General features: G+C 37.6%; 1 protein-coding gene across 6 annotated transcripts in view; it reads left to right on the top strand.

The window, feature by feature from the left end:
* Positions 1 to 27,233, top strand: part of strbp (spermatid perinuclear RNA binding protein) — a 100,473-nt gene that overhangs the window by 42,637 nt on the left and 30,603 nt on the right. For all 6 annotated transcript variants that reach the window (XM_084401068.1, XM_084401067.1, XM_084401069.1 and 3 more), the window contains exons 3-5: positions 15,654 to 15,779; positions 24,715 to 24,959; positions 25,076 to 25,265. In XM_084401068.1, the coding sequence (XP_084257194.1) occupies positions 15,777 to 15,779; positions 24,715 to 24,959; positions 25,076 to 25,265 (438 nt within the window). In that variant the 5' untranslated portion in view covers positions 15,654 to 15,776. The remainder of the gene's footprint in view (positions 1 to 15,653; positions 15,780 to 24,714; positions 24,960 to 25,075; positions 25,266 to 27,233) is intronic.

The following is a 27,233-nucleotide window of genomic DNA, read 5'->3' as shown; positions in this document are numbered from 1 at the left end:
CCTAAAAAAATTAGGAATTAAGGCGAAGAATTAGGCGTGGAACCATCAGGAACCCTTTAGTCTCCAGTGCCGCCATTTTCCAGAGCGGAAACTTACCTGGAGTCTCCAGAAGTACAAGGTATCGAGATCTCAGAGACTTTATTTGCCACAAAGACTTTTAAAGCATATGTAATATGCATTTATTTTTCACAGTTGACAGTGTTTACGAAATAAACATCTTTCTGTAGTGTCTTTGTTTTAACACTAATATAATGTAATAAAATCAATACTACCTCATATATACGCAATAAATAAATCTAAATAAAGATGATTAATTACCATGCTGTCTCAGACTAGACAGCATCCTCTGTATTTGAGGTCTTTGTCTTCTGATTCGGGATCAGGCTCTGGCTCAAACATGGGAAGTTCAAAGCAAAACAGTTCCACACGTGTAGCCGGGATGTGTATAATGCTCTCTGAGGGATACTTGTGATGTTATCAAGATGTTTGCATCAAAGAACATCCTAATTTAGAATAAATAGGCAATAAATAAAAAAAACTAGTTAAAATTTTTTAAACATATAAAATAGTTATACATAGAAAGAAAAAAAAAAGAACAATGCAAAGCTAGTAAAAGTGACAAGTGAACCTTTTTTTTTTACTAAGTAAACAAGAATTAAATGGAAAAATAAAAAATGAATTATAGTTTAAAAATTGTTGTAAAGATTATGCATATTAAATTTATGAATAAAATATAAATGGATAAAATAGAATAATAAAAATCGAATCATGTAAATAAAACTTAGTGAATTGACAGTGAAAAGTGTATTACATTTGATCATGAGATTCAACATGGTATCAGGCCAAAACAGCAGAGAACTGGAACGAGTTGTGCTGCAAACACACGGACTGAGAACTGAGACGCGTCTCTGATCCATCGCATTAATCTCTGTGCTGGATCATCACATCACGGAGTCGATGAACTCAGAAATGCAGGATGAGAGGTGATGAAAAAGTAACGAGGACAGTGGTGCGCGCTGGGAATGGGGTCAGGGGTCAAAACTGCAGCTTACGCACAGAGATGAACACATCTTCCTGTCTGATGGTGCTGGGCTCACTGAACTCTGTTAGGAATTCAGCACTTTGCTGACAAGCCGGTTTTTCACCTCCTCACACACAGCGCTTTTCGTCACCGCACACACACACACACACACACACACAGCGCATAAGCCCCATCTCTGTTTTCCATTCACACTATCATTGAACCCCCAAGAGCTGCACTTCTCCACGAGAATGATGTGACGTTTGTAAAGGCTTACTACCAGCGCTGGGCAGAACATACAGTATTTAATATATTGAACATAAACTACTTATAGGAATGTTTATTATAATTACAATTATTTTTTTATTAGATTTTTTGTCAATATAAAATGAAGCATCATTGTTTGTGAATACATTTTTAGCATGGTATTTTTTTTTATGTATAAAAATATTTTGGTAAGAAAATATGTAAATATTACTGTTAGTTAAAGGGGACCTATTATGCAAAATTCACTTTTGCATGGTGTTTGGACATAAATGTGTGTTGGCAGTGTGTGTACACAACCACCCAATAGTGATACAAATCCACTCACTCCTTTTTTATTAATCCCCATAAATCATCAGCAGTGTCTCCCAACGCCCTGTTTTCAGAATGCGGCTTTAGTGACGTCACTAAAGCCACAGGCCCCGCCCACGAGTGTTGACAGACACTGCCGTTTTAACAAAGACCCGCCCTGATCGAGTTCTCAGCGAGCTGTCCACATCCGCCATTTCTGAACTGATGAGAATGTCACCCAAGCGTTGTAGATGTTGTGTGGCTGGATGTATTAATCCACGTAGCTCTCTATTTACTTCCGAAATCTGAGGCAGCCGCTGAAGACGAGGTGGATTTATTTTGTTTTCAAAGAAAATGCTCCCCCTCAACTCTACCGAAATTCGTTTATGTACTTGCGCACTTCTTATACTGTGTTTACTGAGCTCTTACGGTGATTTTCTGGAGTAAAACTGACGCTTCATCTTTTGTGTTATGTACAATAAACTTTATTAAAATCATCAGTTAATTTTTTTTTATCATCTTTCGGACCTGGTCCGAAACAGCAGACTTGTAGGCTATTAATAGTGGATACATACAAGCAGATGACAAATACGTTATAACCGTAATTAAACTAAACTATACCTGTTCCATCTCTATACAGCACTCTGACTCTGTAGGCATTATTGTCCGACTCCGGGTTGAAATGAACACCATTACTGTGAGTTTCTGATATTATCATCATTCCGTGAGATGAAATTGTCCTGGCTCTGAGCGCGAGCTCATGAAGCTCCGCCCCCTGTGCCGCGCAGCAGCAGCTTATTTGCATTTAAAGGGCACTCACTAAAACAGCGCATTTTTCAAATATTTATATTTGATCGTAAACATTAAAACATCGAAAACATTTTAACACATGAAAAATGGTATGCAGAGATTATTGCACATTTAAATATTGCTTGAATCATTGACACAGTTTAGTCTGTTCATTCATCAATTTATTAGTTTGATTCCCAAAACGAATAAAGAGAAAAGGAACGATCACCAAATATTTCAAATGGCATGTTTTTAGTTAATTTCGAAAACAAAAAATGTAATCACTGCAATATTCACAGTAATACTTTATTATATCGCCAATATTTAATCCATCTCTGCTCCCTACAGAATAACTTAATCACATACTGTTAAAAAAGAAAACCAAGGTGGCAGTCTTCATTGATACCGTGCAGTGAGCTTGTGCTTTACTCTGAGCACGGAGACAGACGTGACCTCAATGAACTTTTCACTCTGTTTCTTCCACTTCCCTTCGAGGTTCATTCAAAAGTGATGTTTAGTTCTTAATCTGGCATCATTCTCCCCCTTCCTGTGCATTCAAACAAACCCAACACAAGCGAGAGGTGCGACGAACTCTTCAGACCCGTTCAGCCTCAAGGCCCCTGCGTGAATTCCCTGTGTCTAATTAGAGCGCTTTATTGAGAGCGTCGGAGCCGTGCACCCGGGGTCAGCGCTGCCCGTGAAAGTGCACGTGTGGGCGTCCTCCTTTGATAACCCAACCTCTCTTTTTATTCATTTCCTTTCAACACCGTCTAACTTCAGAGGCTCTCTGCAAACCAGGCCATTCTGATTGAGGGATTAGAGTTTTAGATCATGTTCGGAATCCAAAGGCTCCTGGGTGGACTGAGAGAAAAAAAGTTAACGGATGTTTGAGACGGAGAAGGAATGGAGAAGATGGAAAGAGACAGCCACTGAAATATTTACAACATCGCTCAATCTGATTGAGCGTCGACTGCTTGTCCCAGTGCATTGTGGGTCGTGGTTACTGCTGGATACCGAAGGGAATGGGTTATTCCGAGAGAGAGACGGCGAGGGATCGCGCTAATAAATTGGTGTTGTCGGGTAACATGCCCAAATTGACCTGGAATGAATGAATTCAGTGATCCGCTGTGTCTTGGCAGCCGAGTCGCGAGGTGCCGCGGCTAATGCGTGCGCACAGACGCGCTCTGTTTTCCTCTTTCGGTTTTCCCGCACTTGTTTCTAAATTCCTCTTTCTGCATAAATGCAGCCACAGACTGAGTTTGTTCTGCACTGTCTCGCCGCTTTCACAAATATACCTCGCTTCCTCAGGTCTCACACACACACACATGTTGGCGGTGCAGTGTGGAGGAGCAGGGGGCAGCCCGCTGTGCTGAACAGATGGTGCCCGTGATACTGAGCCACGGCGACCCAAGGTTGGATGCGACTCTAGCGGGGAGCTGGCGCACCGAATTGCCCTGCGTGTTGCTAGAACGTGAAGCTGAAGTGGAGAGAGAGAGGAGTGAGAGAGCCATTATATAAGAGTCCTTTCAAAGGGTCAAATGATAGAAAAATGTTTTTCTCTTGCTAATGCAGCGATTCTCAGGTGGTTTCACTTCAGAACTGACACGAATGGTGACCAAATCTAACATTCTGGTAATGAAACATGAAATTAACAATATATTTCAATGAGCTGCGCAGGCTCAACAATATGCAACATTACTAACATGAAAAAAAGTGTGAAAATATGTAGTTTAATTAGATTCGTAGTCTGCGACAGCATGGTGCACACTTCTTTTAATTGTATTATATAAATGATATAATAATTTTTAAAAAGCATTTTAATATTATATTTATGGTTTTGGATCTGATTCTTTTCAGTGAACCAAATGAGAACTAAATCAGTTCACAAATCAGACATAACACCTATTTGGTATTTTGGTAACACTTTTCGATAAGGTCCCATTGGTTAACATTAGTAAATGCGTTAACTAACAATAAGCAAAACATTTGTTCCAGTATTTATTCATATTCATTAATGTTAGTCAATAAAAATACAGTACAACTGTTCAATGTTAGTTCATGTCAGCTCAGGTCCATTAAATCATATTACCAGATGTGACTTGATTTCAGTCACGTGTTAGTAAATGTTGAAATTAACACTAGGTGAGATTAATAAATGCTTTAGAAGTATTGAGTGTCTAATTAATGCGAACAAAATTTTGCCTTATTTTAAAGTGTTACAAATTTTACTTCTAATAGGTTAGCCATCCTAACAGAGGTCATTTACATACAGTATAAAGTACCAAAAACAGCCTGTTTAAGGTGCGGCGAGAGGGTGAAAAATAATTGTGTAAAAGAACAAGACACTTTGACTATTATAATAAGGCTTCATGGAAAGAGATCAAACAAGTATGTCCCCTTAAAGTTAACTTATCTGCTGCACGTCTGAGCTGTGATGTGTGTGTCTGAGGTCTGTCTCGAGGAAACCGGAAGATGATGATTTTGAGGCTGACCGCTGTGCTGTGTTTAACCGTTGCCTTGGCTCACTTCTAAGAGCCTCTTTGATTTATCGGCGGGATACAAGGTGTTGAGTGGGCTGAATCCACACACACACACACACACACACACACACACACACACACACACACACACACACACACACACACACACACACAGAGAGCACGCACATTATTTCTTTCATCTGCTTTTCTTTCTTATCCAGCAGTGTTTTCAATGATTTTCTCGTTCTCTTTCCTGCATCTATTCACCTCATTGTCCTGATGGAGTTTCCCTCTGCCCTGCTCAGTTTCCTTCTCATTTTTTTGTCCTTCCTTCCTTTTAATAAAGTTTTTTCAATAAGTGCTAAACAAGTGTTGTATGCGTTTCCTCTCTTTGTCCATTAGGACTTGTCTAAAGATTTAGTCCACTCTAAATGGCTTTCACTTTAAGCTGTTGTGTTGTATCATTGGGCAGCTGTATTTTTAGCACTTTCGCAGTGTTACCGAAGCAACTGGAAGCTCAAAGTATCCTGAGGAGAGTCTGTAGACGTCTTTTATGTCACTGTAACCTCAGACTGCACAAACAAGTCCAGCTTTTGAGAAACTTGAGAGAGGTTTATTTTTTTTTGGGCTTGTGAACTGTCAACATTATTTGACAAGTGATTAATTGTCTTTTTTGTTTACGTCATTTACTTAAACTTAATATTCATACGCAGTACAGAGATGTTAAAAGATGTTATTGTAAAGAGTTGGATTATGGTGTAAATGACCCTGATGTGCTCAGACGCTCAGTACTTTTATGGGTAATGTTGTGCGGTTACACTTTATTTTAAGGTGTCATTGTTACAGTGTAATTATATATTTAAGCACTGAGTAATATTAAGTAACTACATGTACTTACTATAGGGTTAGGGTAGGATTAGGATTTGTTTGAGGGTTAGTTGCATGTAATTATGCCTAATTTACTGTTATTACTATGGTAAGTACATGTAACATATGAAACAAGGACACTGTAAAATAAAGTGTTACCTGCTATAGTGTTTGTTACAATGTAGTTACACTGTACCAGGTAATACTGATGAACAATGCACTTTAATAGGAAATTATTTTGTTCAGCAACTTGCGATGATCCATTGCTTCAATTAATGTAATTATCTTACTGTACACTGTAAAGTTATGATTAGCTTGTGGCTGATTACTTTTTGTAGCATGACTGCTGTTTACCTACTTTCACATTTAAGAGTAGCAGCATTCTGTGGTTGTTTGGACTTTTTTGAGCCTAAACCAAGAGAAAAAAATAGCATACTGTTGATTTCTGTGAAAGCAGTCATAATCTCTTGAGTTAAAATATATTCTCTGTCTGATTTTGTGGCTTTATTCCAGGGCTACTTTACCAGCCATTAAATTAATAGATGCTCAGACTGACTGTAGCTTTAATACCACAACGATTGTTCGCATTTTTCATTTGTGTGTGTGTGTGTGTGTGTGTGTGTGTGTGTGTGTGTGTGTGTGTGTGTGTGCGTGTTTATGCAGTTCAGGGTTTTAGAATAAAATGCTATTGGGCAGAGCATGGGTGTTTATATGGGGATTTAAACGTGTGTGTGTGTGTGTGTGTGTGTGTGTGTGTTATTGGAGTCCTCAGGCCACATTGAAGAGGATGTCAGTTTGATGCATCTCATTTAATAATTCCAGGCCATTATTTGTGGTTCCTCGTTTGAAATATCCTAGCTGGATTTCACGAACGAGTCAGCCAATACTGTAGATCAGGTTTATATCTGCTCTAATGTCTAAAACCCAAGCCAATGTGTAGTTTTATGTCAGATGTATAAACATTAATGAAGTTACATAGTTTAATTTGAACAGAAAGATTATGATTGATTCACTCACCTCACTCAGTAAATTTCACAAATAATTACAAAGAAATGACAAGTAACACATTGAATTAAACATGAACATTTGAAGTTGGAAAAACTCAAACTATTTTCTCGTAAAACTTTTAGCTGCCACATTTTTGCTGCATCACACGACCACCAGCTGCAAAGATGTGGCTTTTCTGATGTGGTGAACTTGCTCTGTATCTCACCTGGGCCTGCAGTGCACTAGCGATGCGATAACTCTCTCAGACAGGTGTAGTGTAGAGTATGTTATTTTCAAATGAACTAAAAATGTATCTTTTAGTGCCACTGCCACATTTTGTTTACTGCCAAGATATGTAGAATAACCAACATAAAATGTTGTCAGATTTACGTTCATCAGTTCACCTGAACGGGCTTTACTGCCACTCGCTGGACATTTCACTTTGAAAGAAGCGACGTGATATCATTTTACAGAAGTGAAAAAGCCACAGTGCCCATTAGTATTTACAAAGATGATCAAGTTAGGTGAATTTCATTGATACTGATATTAACTGTTTTGGTATTGTTATCTAATCTTCAGGGAAAACTGGGATAGAAAGTATATTAACATGGTAGAATTACACACAGCAGCTCAATCCTGTCATTGTAATATTGATTTCAGTTTGGGAACCATTTGCTTTGATGGATCTTTCTGTCTGCCGTGTGTCTGTTAAGGCTGATTTATACTCCACGTGCGTACTGGAACTTTCCACGCGTCTCCGCTCCTGAATATGTCTCAACACACCGGCGCCCGGTTTGAGCTTGTCTAAATTAATTGCTTACATTTACAAAGCGATCCTACGAAAGCAGAAATAAGCCCTTTTGATGAAAAAAGGTCCATGTTTAATAAAAAGAAAATTCGCAAAATGAAATTAAAATGTTTAGTGAAATTAGAAAATATTTAAGAGATTGTTGTTTAATTTCGTACATGTTCTCACATCCATATTTTGTTCTAATGTCAGAAGTAATAATCTAAAGGTTTACTGGGTTTTACACAATTCTTTTGTAGTGTAGTTTTGGTGAAGTGTACTAAAACATCGTCACGTACCTTACAGCTCAGAGTCACTTTCACATTAGGCCATCAGAAGTTGATTTGAGGAAGTGGCAAAACTGTAGAAGTGAGACAAATGAGAATTGTGTGAGGAAAAGCGAGTCTAAGTGAGATTATGATGTTTTTGTAGAAACAGTGAATGACAACAGGAAGTCACACACACACACACATTAGTTGCTAGTCTCTTATACTTTGCCTTCGAAATGCCTATATCCTTGTTATCCTCCTCTTCCTCGCTTCTGTCCCTGCAGGGTTGACCTCCAGTCAGCAGGAAGCACCCCTCCATCTTAAATATCGACAACGCAGTTATTCGTTTATCGATCACCCATTCTCCCTGTAGCTTGTTCAGCATTTTCTTTCACTGCCAAATCAACAAATGCGTGAAGCTGCACTTTCACTCGCATTTCCGCTTCAACGTACAGTAAGTCGTGTTTTAATCAAGAGATTCCACGAAGACAAGTCAGCATTGCAGATAACTGTGTTGGAAGATTTTTGGGAAGATTTGTTGCATTGTGCAATAATCGGCGTTATATTACATCCTTTACATGTTTTTCCGTTGCCTTTGAACAGAGCAGGTTGTAATGAGATTTATGCGTCTGTTCAAGATGACAGGGTGTTGTTTCTGTTCGGCTAAATTTACCTCAGAGCGCTGGTTTGGATCATGGGAGATTTTCTTATTGACTCTTAAATGCTCTCACCCTGAGAAAAAAAGGTGAACGGTTGATATATTTCTTTTTATTTATTTATAATAAATGTATTTCAAGTGGTACTGATGCTTCATTGATGCGTTTAGAAGTGTTGGAAGGACATTTCTGACATTTGCCTCAGTTCTTTTAGGTCTTTGTTCTGCCTTACAGTTTTATTATGAAAAATTACTTTCATTCACATAACTTTATTAAATGTAGATATTATCTCACAGCAGGTCTCGACAATTATTAGTAGGTTTTCCTCTTTTTGGCTTTTTTGTTTAATTTAACAAAACCTTAAGTAATCATTTATTATTATTTATAAACTTATGTTGACCAAATGAGTGCCATGTAAAAATGCCAAAGAAAACACATTTTCTCTTATATCATAGATATCTGCCCTTGCAGAACCTCAAAATTTTTTTTTTTTTTTTTTGCCAGTATATTTAAAAACAAAATCAATATACATTTGAAAATAAGGATTATAATGATTTTTGTACCTCAGAGAATTCAAGGTGTAAAAAATTGTAATGGGTTAAAAAATGTCAACGGATTAGCCTACAATAAGACGTTCTGTTTTAAGAATCATATTTTTATACAAGCATCTGATTAACGTCTTAAAGGAGCCATTTCTGCTTTGACCAAATGAATGTAATTTGGTTATTCTTCAACTGAGCACTTTTGGCCATTTCAAACATTACTTTTGAAACAAAGGAGTCAGCCACAGCCAGTATAATTTCCACAACCGTCATTTCCAGCATCTCAAATGATGTGCAGTATTTTGTTTAATAGCATTTTGTGATGGAAATGACGGTTGTGGAAATTATACTGGCTGTGGCTGACTCCTTTGTCTTGCTATCAAATATTTTATGTCCTAAATACAAACATTTAAATAATATTTTAACACTTTTGTTTTTCATAACACAAAATTAGAGCATGATTAGAATTTTTTTTCACAATTGTGAATTGTGAATTTCACAACTTCAAATCTAGTTGAGTTTGAGCGGTAAAAAAATTGTTCGTATCTTTGTCGAACTCTTTGTGTACACGCACAGTATTCAAGGTGTAATTTTTTTTTAAATATATTATAAATATTCTACTTTTTTTTTTTTTTACTTTGTTACACTACATAACATTTTCAAAACCTTATGTAACTTGAATACAAAGATTACATTTCTAAGAACTAAAAGGTACATGCATTTTAACCCTTATGTGCTGTTGGGGATGTTTTCATCCACTATGGGGTATTTTTGAGTCTTAATTTGGCCATAACTTTCTCCGTGTTTCAGCAAATGGAATGATTTTTGGTGACAAATCGTATTTTGACACATATTTTGGGAAAATGCTTTGAAAATTTTCAAAAACTCAACAGTACACTGTGGGCAAATTCACTACCCTTTCGTTATGTTCGTGGCTGAAAACAGCATTAAAAAACAGCATTTTTTGGCATAAATCTATTAATCAACCTCAGTCCTGATCAAAACTACTAAATGTTTAAAAGAAATTCAGGATTTTAACTCTTTAATTCCCAAATTCATAAATGATGTCACTGATTTGGGGAAAAAAACACACAAAGTGACTTATTTTCAATATAAAATGTGATTGTGGACTGGATTTTTTTTTTTACCTTTTATCACAGTCTTGGACATGTCAAAGATTAGAAACAACATTGGTTTTGATGCAATGTTAGTTTTTCTCCCTCATTTACTGTTCGTGGCTGTTTTTGCCCCATTGACTTCCATTATAACCACATTTTTTGATTGCAAAGCCATGACACCATATAATCATGCATTTTTGATTGTTGGTGGTTTTCCCTGTTGGGAAGAGGTAATTTTTTTTTTTTTTACTGTTGATAACCAGGTGGCACCATTAACCATTTAGATAGGCCTGTGCAAAAAAAAGCTTAGTTTTAGTATAATAGCATATTAGTGTGTGTGTGTGTGTGTGTGTGTGTGGTGAATTTGAACAATGCACAAGGGTTAAACAAGACTTTATCTTAGATCCACATTGACACCCCCGCTCTGCCAATTTCTTTCCCTGGTAACTCATGACAGCTCTCTTGTAAGAATGTTTGCTGAAGGTTAGAATATGTAAAGAACAAAATACTTTTCTCTTTCATCTGTCAGATTTTTCTTCTCTTTCAGAATGTCTCATTGTTGAGCATAAGAATAGAAACTTTCGCAGGTTTGACTACTTCATAATTATAAATTAAACTCCTCATAGTAATGAATTATTCAGCAACATCTAGAAACCTTGGATTTCGGATAGAGTTCAGGAAGTTTCATGAGAAGGGCATCCTAAAGTGCATTGTCTTTCTGGGCATGTGCATTCATGTGTGCTTCTGTTTGGGTGTGTGTAAGACGGCGCTCGCTCAGCGTGTCAGTCGGCAGATTTGAGTCCAGGCACTTCCTCCCGAACACACTACTGAGGGAATACTCAAGTATGTGCGTGAGCAAGTTTGGAACGATTTCCTTCAGTAAACATTCTCAATATATGGGGTATGTTGAGATTACCATTAATAGACTTAGTCAAAGAGGTTAAAATGGCTCTGAAGTAAACATTTTGATGAGCAGTGGTATTTAAACTCATCCGGGCGTCAACACCGGCCCCCATATTTAGCAGTGAAAATAACCCACCACTCACCTAAACATAACTTGTATTTACATGGGTTGCAGTTCGAGTTGGAAATAACATTAGGATAACACGGCATTCCCAGACGGATGGTTTGTATGTTTGGAGCAACACAATTAACATGTGTTTATTGTGCACACCCTAACCAGCGTCCAAGTCGTTTCCAGTTGCTCTGAGTGGGAGCAGGTGTGGTTTGCCTTGTGTAAGATTCATTAAGTGTCCGTCCAATACTCAGTGTGCAGAGAAGTGTGTCGCTGATCTGGCAACCTCATACTAATGAGATGCCATCCGCCAGAACGCTTTTCCTTAGAGGAATCTGATGAGGTGTTTGTAATGAGGAAACAAAAATCAACACCCTCATTTTGAAATTTTAGAAGGTTTTCGGCAGGAAATAAATGCCAAACTAGTACAGAAAACATCAACTATTAATGAAAGTCCCTCTCATTAATGCCAGCTCAGTTGATTACCCTAGAGAAGAAATTAACAGTTTTCCTCAAAACACTGAGAAGAATAAAAAGAAAATGAATGCATGTAATTAGTAGTACTGGGGGCAAAGTCATGATAGTAGTAACCCTCTTCACCCACTCCCCTCACGAAACCTCTTTCTGTCTTCGGCTTGGTCGTCGAAAACAATGTCGTTCCTTTCTAGCTCCCTGTTGTCTCAAGTCTCAGGTGGATTGATGTGGTTTAATGAGGTTTGCCACTAATTAAAGTATGCAAAAGAACTGCACATTTTCAATGAATCCCAATAAGAGGTTCTGTTTCTGAATGTGCTGTACCATCCGTTCGGTTTTAAGGGTCGTATTTTTGTACAAACATCTTCAAAGGAGCTGACTCCTAAATAAAAACATTTAATTAATATTTTAACTCTTTATCAAATCAGAATTAGAGCACGATTGGAAATATTGTTTGCAAGTTTAAGAAGAGTAAAAAATGGTTTATATCTTTGTTGACCTCAATATATCTCAGATTTGTTAAATTTGTTCTATAGGTACCTCTGTATATCTATACATTTCTACTTGATATGCTATAGCCAATGTTAACTTGTGCACTTTTCATTTTTTTGTAGGGCTGCCCCTCACTAAATATATTTCTAGTCGACTCATTTAATACATTAGTCAAGTAGTTGGATGGTTATGATGTTAATTTTATTACTTAAATATATACTTGGAGAGTGGCATCGGAAAATGGTTTCAGTTTCAGGGCTGAGAAAGAATATTATATGTAACATTGTAACATTACAGAGAAAAAAGAAACCATAATGTGCATTAAAATATAAATTAAGCGCTTTGTACCGGCAAAAGCAATGATTATGAATGTGTCGGAAAAAACAGCAAGGAGACTGAACATTGAACTATTTATTAATAAGCTAGTGTTTTCTGAGTTAGTGTCGGCTGCAAAGATGAGGTTGGTGACGCTGACTCTCACCTCTGCAGTAGGCTTATAGGGGATGCGCCTGTAGAGAGAAATGCACATTAGCTTAAACATATCATGCAGTAAGTGCTAATTTAGCTTCCGCACGAACACTTGGATATGCGCCTAATAACAGCGCACATTTATCTAGGTTAACGTTAGAGCGAGCGGCCATGCAAAGAGGCGACTATCCGACTTAAATTAGTCATTTAAAATTTGGTCCACTGAGCCTCTTCTCGTCGACTAAAGTTTAGTCAACTATTAGGACGCAGCCCTGATATTTGGCATACAAATAGACGCATATTAATTATCACTGGAAATACCATGAGCTGTTCACATTCTCGGTTTTGCTGTTGAGATGTTTGCTGTCTGTTTAAACATTTACATTAAATTTGATTCATAGAGTCTGTTTTACTTCAGAAACATTGCAAAAATATGATGCCATTCTTACGTTCAACAGGAAGTGTTTAGTGATACATTTCAAACTAGAACTGTCAATGTTAAAAAGCTAAAATCTTGATACTTTATTGAAAACGTTGGCGAATAAGGGACTGTACGGCTCGCTATTTTGGTTTAAGGTCTGGCAGGGATTTGGAGGGCGTGAACTAGTTTGTTTGCCCTATTATTCTGCAACAAAGTGAGACTGTAATTGTTTGCAGGGCAGTAATGTCGCCGCTGGCTGTCTTCAGGAAGGCCAGACTGTCCTGGTGACAGAATCCAGTTAAACCCAACATCCCACTCTTGCTTTTCTAATACCTCTATTATCTAAAACTGCTAGAGGGAACCAAAAAATGATTAAAGGATTGGCATCAGTCAGAAAGAAGGTGAAGGGGAAGGTCTGTGAAGGGGGCAGTGTTGCGGAAGGCTTATCTCGTTCTTTTCACTTGTTTGTTTGAGGATGTGTGTGCATTTCTTCGTGTCCGTGGTGAAATATAGATGTTAAAGGTATTTTCATAATTTGACCACTCTAGTTGCATGGTAATCAATGATCTCCTGCTTTTTTCAATGATGAGTTTGTTGAACCTCAGCTTGATGAATAAAATTCCTCAGATGCATTCATTTATTCTCTGTGGCTCCCTAAAAATGATATTTGATTTAATTTATATTTTTAAAAATAAAAAAAGACCTTGAATAATACAGTATATATAAAAAAAAGATGTGTACATACACTCATATATTCAAGATGTAAGGAAAATATGTTATTGCTTTTTACCTGATTGATAAACCACGTGATATTTTTATAGTCGTTAAATGTCTTTGGTTGAAAATGGCATAAAAATATATTTTTTAAACCATATGAAACAAACATGAATGCAAAGAGTAGCCTACATTTCTAAGAACTTAGCATATAAAGATTTTCCTTTTTTCTATATTGTGGCATCTATTATTTGACCCATATTAACACATTGCAGTTATTTTGGGAGTTTTTAACAGAATTATGATTAGGGTCATCAGGTGATGAAAACATTTAATTTAATTGCATGATATGGTGATTAATTAATTATCTGTATCTTCTGAGAAAGCCCACCAATGAAGATTATTCAAGAACATTGTTATTCTGCCAGACAGAATAAAGTATAGTAAATAATCAAAGTCAGTATATTGAACATTGTGAGTTTGTTGGTTTTTTTAGGTAAACCAAATGTAAAAATCTACTTGTATATTGCAATCCATCTTAAAATGATATCTTAAGTAACTAGACTGTATTGTAGTTTGAATAGGCTATATGTGGCATTTGATGATCAGTCTAGTGATTTCTTTTTTAAATGTTCGTCAGTTAGTTCTGTCTGGGCTAATGATCTCTCTGAAAGGTCTGATACGTGTTGTGTTTTCAGCAGATTGTGCCACTGATAACGAGGCAGTGACAGCAGGGACGCCAGCGAGCAGACTGTGAATGTCTCTGTGTGGACACACTCCACTGAACATTATTACAGAAGATCTGCAGGGCTGCATTTGAGCGTAATTACGCTATTGGCAGCGGCGTAGGGTCCCTCGTGAGATACAGTTGTTCATCTCTTAAAAGGATGTCAGACCTAGAGGGTTTGAGCATAAAGGGACTTGGGAGATAAGCTGTGGCTTATTAGACAACACTATTTCTTCCTGTTTAACATTATCTTGGTTATGGATTATTGGATAATGTCCATTAGGTGAGAACGTTTTATATTATATGCATTGACCAGAGCATGGAAATAATCCTAGTATGTGGCCCTGTCCCAAATGGCACACTTGATATTGGCTTATGGTCTTTGCTCCCAGGACCCAGGTGTCCCATTTGTCATTTCTGACATTCAGGACGGTGCTCAGGAACGGACACTTTTTTTGTGCACTCACTGTTTTGAAATTCCCAGCAGACTATCAGCCAACAGCCCATTTGCAAAATGTAGACACACTAATATCTGGTTACATATGATGTAATGAGTTTGTTTCTTTAGCATTGAATTATGACTGAGATCAGCTCAGTCCCCCTCAGTGTTTTTTTTTTTTTTTTTTTTTTGGCCTGAAATCATTTTTTGAGAGTACATCTGTTCAGCTCTGAAAGCCATAATCCAGAGAATGAAATTATATTCCAGGGAAATTGCATTAATACAGGGAAGATTTGGCCAGATAAGAAGGGATTAAGTGAGGTAAAAAAAAAAGTACAGTAGTTCAGTGTTTGATCCACAAATTATGATTATTGCCAGCACTCAAAACGATTCTGGTCTGTGTGTTCTCTGCAGTCAGGTGAGTTTCACTTATAGTCATGTTTATCTCGAGCAGTGGAAGCACTTTGTGAGATAACCCTGATAAACATACCCGGATAAGTGCTCAATAAAACAAGTATACATGCTAAAACCTCCCTGTGTCGGGAAATAAACAAGCGGAACAATGGGCCGCATCTCAGTTGTGCAGCAACACCCAGATCATGAAATATGTATAACATTCATATACTGCATTGCTCATTTTCAAACAAAGAGTCACTGATACCTCCTGAGGGAAGAGTGTGTGAGGGTTTGTGATGCTACACATTTAGTCCCCTTGATTACAGTGCTGTTTTTCCATCTTGTGCCACTGACACTGTTGCAATGCTAACAAGAAAAATATACCCAATACATGTCGGAATGGTGTAATTAATGTTGTTCTCTGTCTGTCTCTTAGGTTTGGTGCAGCGGGGTGGGCAGAGAGGCGAGCGCATGAGGAGAGGGCGTCCTGAGACCCCCATCTCCACCGCTCGCACGCACACGTTCACGGACACACCGCGCCTACAGCCCTCCAGCCGCCATGGTAAACCCCTCATCTTCTGTTTGTGTGGCTGATTGAGTCTCACGGTTTTGTTCGTACAAGGTTGATGTCTAAATGACGAAATCTCCCTTACACGTGTTTCTGTCCAAACCGCTCTAATCTAAAACGAGTTAAGATGTGATCGAGAAAATGTGATGGGGAGCTTGAGAGAAAGAGAGAAAAGGGGGGAGGAGATCAGCGTTTGATTAATGGGCCTCACCTCCGGCTTGTGGAAGCAGGGTCTCATGGGAGAGTAGGGCTGTGCTGTTTGAATTATTAAAGTCTGGGAGTTGGGGGGGAGGTTCATAAATAACCCAACGTAATGAGCGCCCTGCTAGTGCGAGCTCTAATGCTAACCCAGCTTTGCCGCCGCAGCCGGGGTGACCTTGGATATGCACACGCAAGCGCATACACTCATACACACCCAAGCGCTTCCCACTGCTTTCATTCTAGCAGCTTTCTGTGTCTTTTGATTCTGTATCTGTATTGATTTATTGTGCACATAACGAGGTGACCTTCCTGGTTTCACTCGACTTCCTGTCAAACTGTGGCCAAAGTGGCAGAACACACACACACACACACACACACAGAGAAAATTCACTAACACATACACTGGCTGTGTGTCAGCTTGACCCTACACTATCTCAAAGAAATTGACTTTCAGAACATTAAAAAAAGCTCTATTTTGCAAAGCTAATTGCAGTCCGAAAGTAAATGCACAATTCTTGAGTATTGTGTTTCTGGCTTATAGAAAGGTTCTGCATGTAAACTTTCAAAAAATGTGCAAGAATAAGAAAATAGCCTTTTACCTTTTACAAGCTAGAATTACTTCGGTGATGACCACTTTAAAGCCTAAATAAAATTAATTTAGGGAAGAATTTAAGTGCTTTAACAAAAATGCAAGCTTCTCATTTTAGCTTTTTAAGCCCTCTACTTCCATTGTATGTGGCTTTGTTACCATGTTTTTAAACTTACAAAAATTTGAATTTAATAAAAATGATTTTCAGTGCTAATCAACATGTTACAAATAGACCATCTATATAAAGCATAAATTGCTTGCTTTTCTGTCAAGTTGTGTGTGTGTGTGTGTGTGTGTGTGTGTGTGTGTGTGTGAATACATTTTTAAAGCGGCATTCTCCAGATCTATGTTCTGGGGCCGCTTGAGATTTACACAATTTGGGCATCAGAAAGCTGCTCACGCACACTGTCACAGTCTGTTTGTGTCAATCTCACCACACACACATACACTCTCTCACTCATCAAGAAGACCTGCATCAGTCAACAGCTTTTTGTGGTTAGCTCAAGTCTATGCCTATAAGTCTATAATAAGTGGCCACAGAGCTTTGCCGATCATTGCCTGACTGGAAGACATTTTAATTAGGGGTGTGTAATTAATTTATTACTGAACACTGACCTCAAAATACACACAGAGATGACACAACATGCCAGTGCCCTTGTGCGGTTATCTATTCCATCTGATTGGCAGAGCAGGAGCCATAAATAGACATTGCTACAATAAAAACTGCACTATAACAGTGACATTTTTAATAAATAAACCATGCAAAATTTACATTTCCCCTTCAGTTTTAATGGGCTTTATCTTTCTATGTGCATGCATTTGTCCATCTTACTCCATCCGATTTGAGATTGGTTTATCTGAATGTGTCCCCAGTGTGCCATTTGTTAATCCAGTGGTTTGATGAAACTCTCCTTTGCTTGATTATACTTGATTTCTTTGTCTCTCTCTCTCTCTCTCTCTCTGTCTCCCTCTCTCTCGCACAAGCATGCTTTCTTGTTGTCTCTTTCTTACTCTGCCCCCCCAGGTTCCACAAATACATACAAATTAATGTGTACAGGATTCCTTGTGGAATTTTAGTCATAATTTGGAATACCGCCTAAAGAATCCTAATAGAATCTGCTAAGAATCAAATAATATCTTGCTCTGTGATATTCAGATTTTTCTGTTTGTTTGTAGAGTAGTATACTATTATGCTGTTCTCAGTTTAGCCTCTGATTAGTTTAAGAATATTGGGTTTTGGTTAGTTTAACCCTCTGATGGTCCTCGGTCATTTATGACCGAATAATTTTCTGTTTTGAAATTTTAAAAATCACAGCTTCATCGGAAGGTTATGAAACTTGGTTACTTTTCTGCAACGAGTGCAAAAAATTAACACCCACCCACACACACACACATACAAACACACGTTTATACACATACACACCAATAAATTCAGATTAAAAAAATCTGTTTTGAATTTTTAAAAATCACAGCTTCATCAGAATGTTACGAAACTTGGTGACTTTTCTGGCATTAGGTATGTGAACACCCAAAAAAATTGAGTTCATGATCCGAGCATGCTAAGTGGTCGTAAAAAAATTAGTTATGATTTTGGTCTTCGGTCAAAATTACCCCCATAGGAAATGAATGGGAAATTGACAAAAACACAAAAAATCTCTACAAATCAGCCACGATGCAGAAAAAAAATGCTCAGCAATGAAGGGGTGAAGCTCTAAAACATCAAGAGTGAAAAACATAACATAATTAATAATTATAATTAATATATGTATATATAATTAATATAATAATTATTAAAATTATTAAAATAATAATTAATAAAATGTTATAAACCTTGGCAAAAAGTATTATTTGAGAATTTCTAAAAAAATACATTCAATCCACATCTTAAAAGTAAGTAATTTGGTCCAAAAACAACTAGAATTCACAAACATCTCCATTTAGAGCTATACAGGCATCTAGTGGTAAACCCATGCAATATCATGTTTTATTTAATTTTATGATTAATAAATTGATGAATTTTTTTTTATTTATTTTTTTTTCTGAAAGCCTAGTCTCTATTTTACCCAAAAATACTGCATAGAAATTTTTTTTTTTTTTTAATCAAAAAAAAAAAAAATCATTATTTTCAATGGCAAAAAATGGACTATAAATATTGCATAAATATTAATAAGTTCAATCAAATTGTCTCAAAATTCTAAATTAAAAAGAATAAATATTATAGAACAAAAATAAATTGCATTGGTTTTTACTGGGATGGAGGAAGTTTCATTTTTAGGTGTCCGGTCATTTATGACCGGGAAGGCCCCCAGTGTGACTGCTAAAAGAAGACCATCAGAGGGTTAAGAATGTTTGGTTCCAAATTACAATAAAAATTACATTTGCAATTCTGTACGAAAGAACGGACATGAAAATGACTTTTCAGAATCTTTCTAATGTAAATTCTTTTTAGCAATAATTGGCACTTTATTAGGTACACCTGTTCAACTGCTCATTAACGCAAATATCTAATCACATGGCACTCGATGCTTTTCATCTTCAATTTGTTCCATGAAGCATTATTTTGCTTCTCTTCAGCTCTGATAAAGAGACATCCACCCTTGCATAGACCTTATTCACAGCAGCGCCATGCTTGATTTTTAACGGGGGAATGAAAGCGAGGCTGTAAGGAATAGACATGCATCTCGTCAGTGGGTTGTACTGTTATTTAATGTGTTTTTGGATTGTTCTGCTGACAAAACACTGCAAAAATACCTTTCCAAGAAATTTCAGTTGTCAAAAAATCCCAGACAAAATGAGCTGTGGAAAATGAATGTGATCTAGGACCTTTATACAGCGGATGCCATTAAAAATACGATAAGTCTATCCCTCGCAGCCTCGCTTTCATACCGGTCATGGCGCTGCTCTGAATAAGGTCTATTGTGTGTTCATGCATTTTTGGGGGTGGCGCAATAAAGGGAGAGTGTGTTTGTTTAAGTTGGTGTTTCTCAGAAATCACTTACTGCACCTTTTTTCATTGCAGCCCAATGTGTTTTACGAGGTAGTTGAAGATACCCAACAACACTATCGTAATACTGTATGTAATCATTATTCTGTGCACAGCTTGTACGTACTAAGCATCTTTCTATCCTTATCCATCCTTTCCCTCTCTTCGGTATGATGTGTGATTAAGATGCAGTGCTCTCTGCTCCTCCTTAGCTATTTTACACTCTTTTACACTTCCCAGTATGTTTTACGGCCACTCGCAGGCAGCCATTAGGAGCGCCTCATAAACCCTGTTAAATACTGGCCTGATGCCACAGAGAGGCCGTTGTCACTGCTGGTAACGCACACGCACAGATATGCATCTTTATACCCAAGCCACCCACTGCTGCAGATGCTGAAAGACACATGCTCACCAAGGCTGCTTTAATGTTCTCAAACACGTGTAGTTTGTATAGCAGTGTCAAAGTGTTCACTCTGCATCACAGTAATTGATCAACTCCATTAAAGGTTGCAGCCTTCAACCATCAGTGCCTCGCACTCGACAAACAAGCCCGACTGTCTTGTTGAAGCCTCCAGTGTAAAAATGTCACTCTGTGAATTCCGATTGAAATAAATGAATCTTGTATTTCTTTTCTTGCTAGTTAAACAACAGCTGGCGTTCAGAAGATGGATGCGTCGTGTCGTTTTTATGTGTATATTATGCGAAAGGTCACCCCCCCCCCCCGGGGACTGCAGTGGCGCTGATATGAGCTTTGATACGCTATTGAGCAAGTCTGCTGTCGAATGTAGAAATGGTGCAGGAAGAGCGACAGAATGAAAATGACGGGATTAGGGAATGGAACTCGTGTTGAATAGAGCTGATATCATTGAGATTCAGTGCTGTGAAGGATGATGAATGAATTGATGAAAGAAATGACTGGTAGTGCACACCTACCTTTTTATTTCCATCTTTTTTTTTTTGCTGAGACTAGCTCTCAATGCGCAAAAATCTGAAAAATCTTTATTTTTGACATTATCCTTGTTGGTTTGCAAGATAATTTGATCATATTAAAAAGGTGCGTAAAATATGTTAGCTGGTAAACCACTTGAAACATGAAATACCATGAGATTCATCTAATTTTCTACTTTCTATTCATCAAAGAATCCTGTGTCGTGGCTTCCACACAAGTTGTACAGCTGTTTTTTCAGCATTGATGATGATAATAATCAGAAATGTTTCTCAAGCATCAAATCTTTGAATGATTTGTGAAGGATCATGTGACACTGAAGACTGGAGTAATGATGCTGAAAATTCACAGGAATAAATTACTTTTTAATATATATTCAAATAGAAAATTTCACAATATTAAGTTTTTTTTTACTGTTTTTTTTTGATCAAATAAATGCAGTCTCTGTGAGATTGAGAGACTTCTTTCATTTAAACTTCTTTCCTCTAACAACCAATTTTTTATAGCCTAACAAAAACACAATGCACATTTTACAAAATGCTAATAAAACATGCAAAGCAGTGGCCAAAGATGCACGTGAACATCCCAATTAAAGAAAACAAAACAAAAACAAAAATAGCCCATACTGAATCCAAGAATGCACAGCTCTCCAAAAAATCAATAAGCTAAATAACTATCTGTTTTTACACCATTTTCTTTTTTATTGTAATTGTCTTTAAATTGGTTGTTAAAGGCTTGTAATTGTCTTGAATTTGTTACAAAAGCGCTGCTTTGATGGTTTTATTGGGTACCTTCCAGCCAATTAGAATATATCATGGTCTGTCTGAATACTCGATTCTATTTGGCTGGAAGGTGTGCAAGAAAATTGTTTAATGCACAGGTAGTTCCAGTCAGTTTAATCAAGTGCGCACCCACACCCCACTTGAACACAGAGATCATAGATCACGTGCGCACACACACAGAATAATTTTTACCCTTTCGGTCAAATATTGCGCAGCAAACATCAATAACAGCTTTAACTTGTCAATGCTGGCAAATGACCATGGTGTAAGCGGGATAATCCACAGCGAGCTGTGCATTAAACTATTTTAAAATGCACTCCACTTTAAGTCGGGTGGTTATTTGCCTCCATGCCATGCATTAAAATAGTTTAATGCACATCTATTGTAGCTGTGGGTTATCTCCCTTGTACGCACGCACGCACGCATATGTGTATGTATGTATATATGTGTGGTTAGTTGCATTTTATTATACATTTAGCATTATTTCACCACTTTTAGCACCATTTTTTGGTTGCGTCCTGCCAGCTGAGAAGCGTCTCCCTGAATTCTAATGCAGGAATTGAGAATTTGTTGGTTATTAGATCTAGTCACGAAGTGGACGACGTTACATGAGACTGACTGAAGGTGAGAGACAGTGGTTGATGAAAGACTGTAGGATTGTGGGTAAGTGGGAGCAGGAGGGCTTCATGTCTGATTAGAAGAGGTTGTTGGGTGACTGTCACTGAGCTCAAATTGATTTCCACCCGTGAGGATGATGTAGAACACACTGACACCTGCAGACATGGGTTAATACAGCACATCCGTGTCTGATGTAGTGTTCCCGGTGAGTCGGGTGTGAGACACGGCTTCAGACACACATATGTGAACCTCTTTCTGTAAGCTCTGTAGATGTTACTTCCATAGACGTTTGTTTTGCCATGAAGGCAAGCAGAGGTGAGTTTGATTGATTAAAGTTTAATCTGCCGCTAAACGCTTCGCTCTAACCTTGCATGTCTGTCTCACGCACACTTTACTTTAGAAGATAAATTGAAGAAGTCAGCCAAGGTGATCTTCTGAAGTTGTTAACATAGTGGTGTGTGTGTAACGCATCTTTATCAGTGCTACTGGTATCTAGTTGTTTCTTCAACTACGGGTGCTTTTGTCCTGTTGACTTAGAAATAACTAGTTTGTTTGATTTGTTTTGTGACCTTCACATAAAAAGTCTTGAACTCCTGAGACATAACGGGCCCTATCATACGCTCGCGACACAAGTGTTTTTTGCTAGCTTCAGCCCGACGCAGTTATCATTTTCACGTCCTGCACCAAGTTGTTTAAATAGCAAATGTGTTGGTTCCCATTTGTGCTGCCATGGGCTGCTGGTCTGAAAACGAGGTGTGTTGGCGCATTGTTGGTGCGTTGTTATTTTGAGGCAACTGAAATTTTAACTGCAGTATTTTTATTTATTTAACCCTCTGATGGTCTTCGTTTAGCAGTCACACTGGGGGCCTTCCCGGTCATAAATGACCGGACACCTAAAAATGAAACTTCCTCCATCCCAGTAAAAACCAATGCAATTTATTTTTGTTCTATAATATTTATTCTTTTTAATTTAGAATTTTGAGACAATTTGATTGAACTTATTATTATTTATGCAATATTTATAGTCCATTTTTTGCCATTGAAAATAATGATAATTTTTTTTTTTTTAATAAAAAAAAAAAAAAAATTCTATGCAGTATTTTCGGGTAAAATAGAGACTAGGCTTTCAGAAAAAAAAAAAAAAAAAAAATTAATCAATTTATTAAACATAAAATTAAATAAAACATGTTATTGCATGGGTTTACCACTAGATGCCTGTATAGCTCTAAATGGAGATGTTTGTGAATTCTAGTTGTTTTTAGACCAAATTACTTACTTTTAAGATGTGGATTGAATGTATTTTTTTAGAAATTCTCAAATAATACTTTTTGCCAAGGTTTATAACACTTTATTAATTATTATTTTAATAATTATTATATTAATTATATATACATATATTAATTATAATTATTAATTATGTTATGTTTTTCACTCTTGATGTTTTAGAGCTTCACCCCTTCATTGCTGAGCACTTTTTTTCTGCATCGTGGCTGATTTGTAGAGAATTTTTGTGTTTTTGTCAATTTCCCATTCATTTCCTATGGGGGTAATTTTGACCGAAGACCAAAATCATGACTAATTTTTTTACGACCACTTAGCATGCTCGGATCATGAACTAAATTTTTTTGTATGTTCACATACCTAATGCCAGAAAAGTCACCAAGTTTCGTAATATTCAGATGAAGCCGTGATTTTTAAAAATTCAAAACAGATTTTTGTAGTCTGAATTTATTGGTGTGTATGTGTATAAAAGTGTGTTTGTATGTGTGTGTGTGTGGGTGGGTGTGAATTTTTTGCACTCTTGATGTTGTAGAGTGTCACCCCTTTACTGCGGTGTACTTTTTTTTAGAATCGTGGCCGATTTGTAGGTTGTACAGTCAAAAGTTCAGAGAATTTTTGCGTTTTTGTAAATTTCCCATTCATTTCCTATGGGTCGGTCATTTTTGACCGAAGACCACGAAAGGGACTATTTTTTTTACGGCCACTTAGCATGCTCGGATCATGACCTCAATTTTTTTTTGTATTCACATACCTAATCCCAGAAAAGTCACCAAGTATCATAACCTTCCGATGAAGCTGTGATTTTTTTAAAATTCAAAACAGAAAATTATTCGGTCAGAAGTGACCGAAGACCATCAGAGGGTTAAAGAGCGCGTTAGTAATGTGTGCCTATAGGCGGGTTCATGACGCGCGTACACTCTGCTTATTACACACACAGGGATGCGCAGCAGCACACAAACATGGCCAGTATTCAAAATAAAAGGATTACAATGTAAAAGATTAATATTGTGTACATAAAGATATGGTGGAATCCGGCTTGTCCCGTAGATGACCTGCTTGAGCTTTAACCTCACGCACGAGCAGATCCGTTTTTTTGCTAGAGAATCGTTCAATTTGTCCGCTTGCAAATTCCGCCATGTATAGCAATCCGCCATGGCGCGAGCGCAACTGGCTTTATAAGGGAATGGGAGATGAGACCCTGATTGTTTTATTGCACTTTACGCCCAAAACGCACCCATTACTCATTAAGAGAACAGGGACAACCCTTTTAGACCGTGTGCCGAACGCGCCAACCATTTTTTTCCGTCGTTAAACTAGCAAAAGTGGATTCAGACATGCCCTAAGTGCACTTGCGCCGTGCGATTTAGACCATGTGCTTAGATCGTTAAAATAGGGCCCAACGTGTCCACAGCTGAAGAAATGCTTTTTTGGTATGTGTACAGTTTTTGCATCTACAACTACTCAGCGTTATGTATTGTTTCTTACTATGTTTATTTTTCAAGCTAATGAGACTTTTCTCTCTCCGTCAGAGGTCCATTCGGTCGTTCGGGAACGATGACCGTCACGTCATGGCTAAGCACTCCACCATCTACCCTTCCTCTGAGGTCCTGGAGGCAGTGCAGAGCCTCGTCTCCACTGTGGAGTGCGCCCTGAAACATGTGTCTGAGTGGATGGACCAAACTCAAGCCAGCCAAACAAATCAGTCAAATTCACCCAGCACACAGGAGGAGGAGACAGAGGCCAGCGCCGACGAATCACCAGAAGGCAGCACAAAGTGAGTGTTCCCAGTGCATGCTGGGAAAATGGACAGAATCTGTTAGCTGTTGATTTATTGGCTAAAAATCTTTCTGATCCAGAGACGGTAGTCATATTTTGTGTGTTCTGTCTCAGCGAGGGCAGCAGCTGTAGCAGTGGTCCCAGTGAAGGAGGGGTGTTATGTGGAGTGATGAGGATCGGTCTGGTGGCCAAAGGCCTCCTGATTAAAGATGACATGGACCTGGAGCTGGTGCTCATGTGCAAAGAGAAACCCACCAAGACACTGCTGTGCACCGTCTGTGACAACCTCCCGTTGCAGATCGAGGTAACGACACATGCTCACACTTATCACACCTGCTGACAGAAAAGCCATATGAGCTACCAAAATACACACTTGATAAGTGTCCTTGACAACCTCCTTTACTGGTGGAGTTTTGATCTGCCGTGGCTAAATATACACTCAAAAAGTTACTGTTTGCGTTTCATCTGTTAAAAAACTGCACTGCGGTACACTGCGACTAGTTTTGCCCCGAAGAACAATTGAACACTTTTTCCTCTGGATTTGCATTTGTTGCTTGCTAATAATGAAGCATGTATTGTGGTAATGCACTCATTAAAATATCCTTGTGAAGGTGATTTGCAATTATATGTTACCAAACAATTGTTGCAATACTGTTGCAATTTCTCCTGAACATTTGCAACTGTAACAGCTTCTGTAATTTCTATTATTTGCAATACATAAACACAAATTGCTGCACAACAAACACTTATTTTTTTTATTCTTTTCAAAAATCTCAAAGGTGCTTTTATCGCTAATTAAAACATATCATTTTCATTCATTGAAATAAAGCTGAAATAAAACTTAAATTTTAGATTAAAACTTAGAAATGTTTCCTTGGCAACTAAATGAAATAAAATGTTTAATTCAAAGTACTAAAATTAGTAAAGCTAAAACTAAAATAACTACAAAAAACGAATAAAACTGACAAGCACGTAACAAAATTACAAAAAATTATCATTTAAAATAAATAATAAATAGCATAATAGTATATAAATAATACTAGAATTACACTGAATCTCAGATCAATTCTGTCAAAATTTGTTTTCAGTAATTAATTTAGACTGTAGGACAATAATGGGGTCAGTCTCTATGGGACAAGACATCCCAGAGGGTTTAAAATCAGAAAGCGAAAATGTAAAATGTGCATTTTTGCACTTATGAATTCTCACAAAACAAATTATTCAAGCTTTAAAGCTGTAATAATAGTCCTGGTTTATGCAGGTGAACTTTTGGTTTTACATTACCAATGTAATTCCTGTGGGAGGAATTTGCTCCATGTAAACAGTACTGTAGATGTCATGTCCCTTTCTGGTTTCTTGCCCCTTCCATGTGGAAGAATATTGTTTACTGATATTACATGGTCATAACAAGAGTATTTTGATGTAACTTTTACAAGTTCAGTAAGTCAGTCTATCAAGCTAGTCTCAGTTTAATGTGTATGATGTTTTGTGACTGTATTTTAATGGAGACGGCATGTTTGAATCTAATTTAGGGTATTTACACTTATAGTTTGGTTATCTTCGTTCTTTTGATCCAGACCAAAAAAAAATAAAAAAAATAAATTTAGTCCTGGTTCAGTTAGCATTCACACTGTCGTTTTTAAGACCGAACCAAAAAAGTAAAAATAAACATAGCTCCTTAAGCATTCTGTCCTCTTTAGGTCACATCTTGTGATATCCCGTCCTGTTTTTGGAGCGTCTCGGTCCGCTTGTTTGATGGCACCAGGGTTCAGATGGCAGTGTTCACACTTATTCAAATGAACCACACTAACAGAGCAATCGCACAAGAGTTTGTTTTGCGACACATCACACTGCCAGGGTTGTGGACTCAAAAGTGTTTTGAGGGAAATGAAACTGCTGATTTCCATACAGAAAAAAAGCTGCAACATACGAAACAGACCTGCTCTATTTATATGCATCATGTGTAATTAATCTAAACCTGCCAACAACCGGTTTCCCTAATTAGACACATAGGATAGGCCGGGAGGGTGGGGTGATCTGCGGTGACCCAGTCTGAACCCCCCCCCATCCAGACAGAAATCCCATTAAAGCAGACTGCACTGCCAGCAGGTCAACTCTCCGTATAATGGATCTGTTCGTAATGGAACGGCAGTCCCCTACTTTACCTTTCTTTACTTTCTTCCTCTTTCTCTCTGTAGCAGTCAGCGATTGAGTGATAGACATGCACATTTCCTGTCTCAGCTGTGTGCTCAAGCGTGTGTGTGTGTGTCAC

This window comes from Rutilus rutilus, assembly GCF_951802725.1.
Source record: "Rutilus rutilus genome assembly, chromosome: 25".
NCBI lineage: Eukaryota > Metazoa > Chordata > Actinopteri > Cypriniformes > Leuciscidae > Rutilus > Rutilus rutilus.
This window is presented reverse-complemented; position numbering and strand designations above follow the sequence as displayed.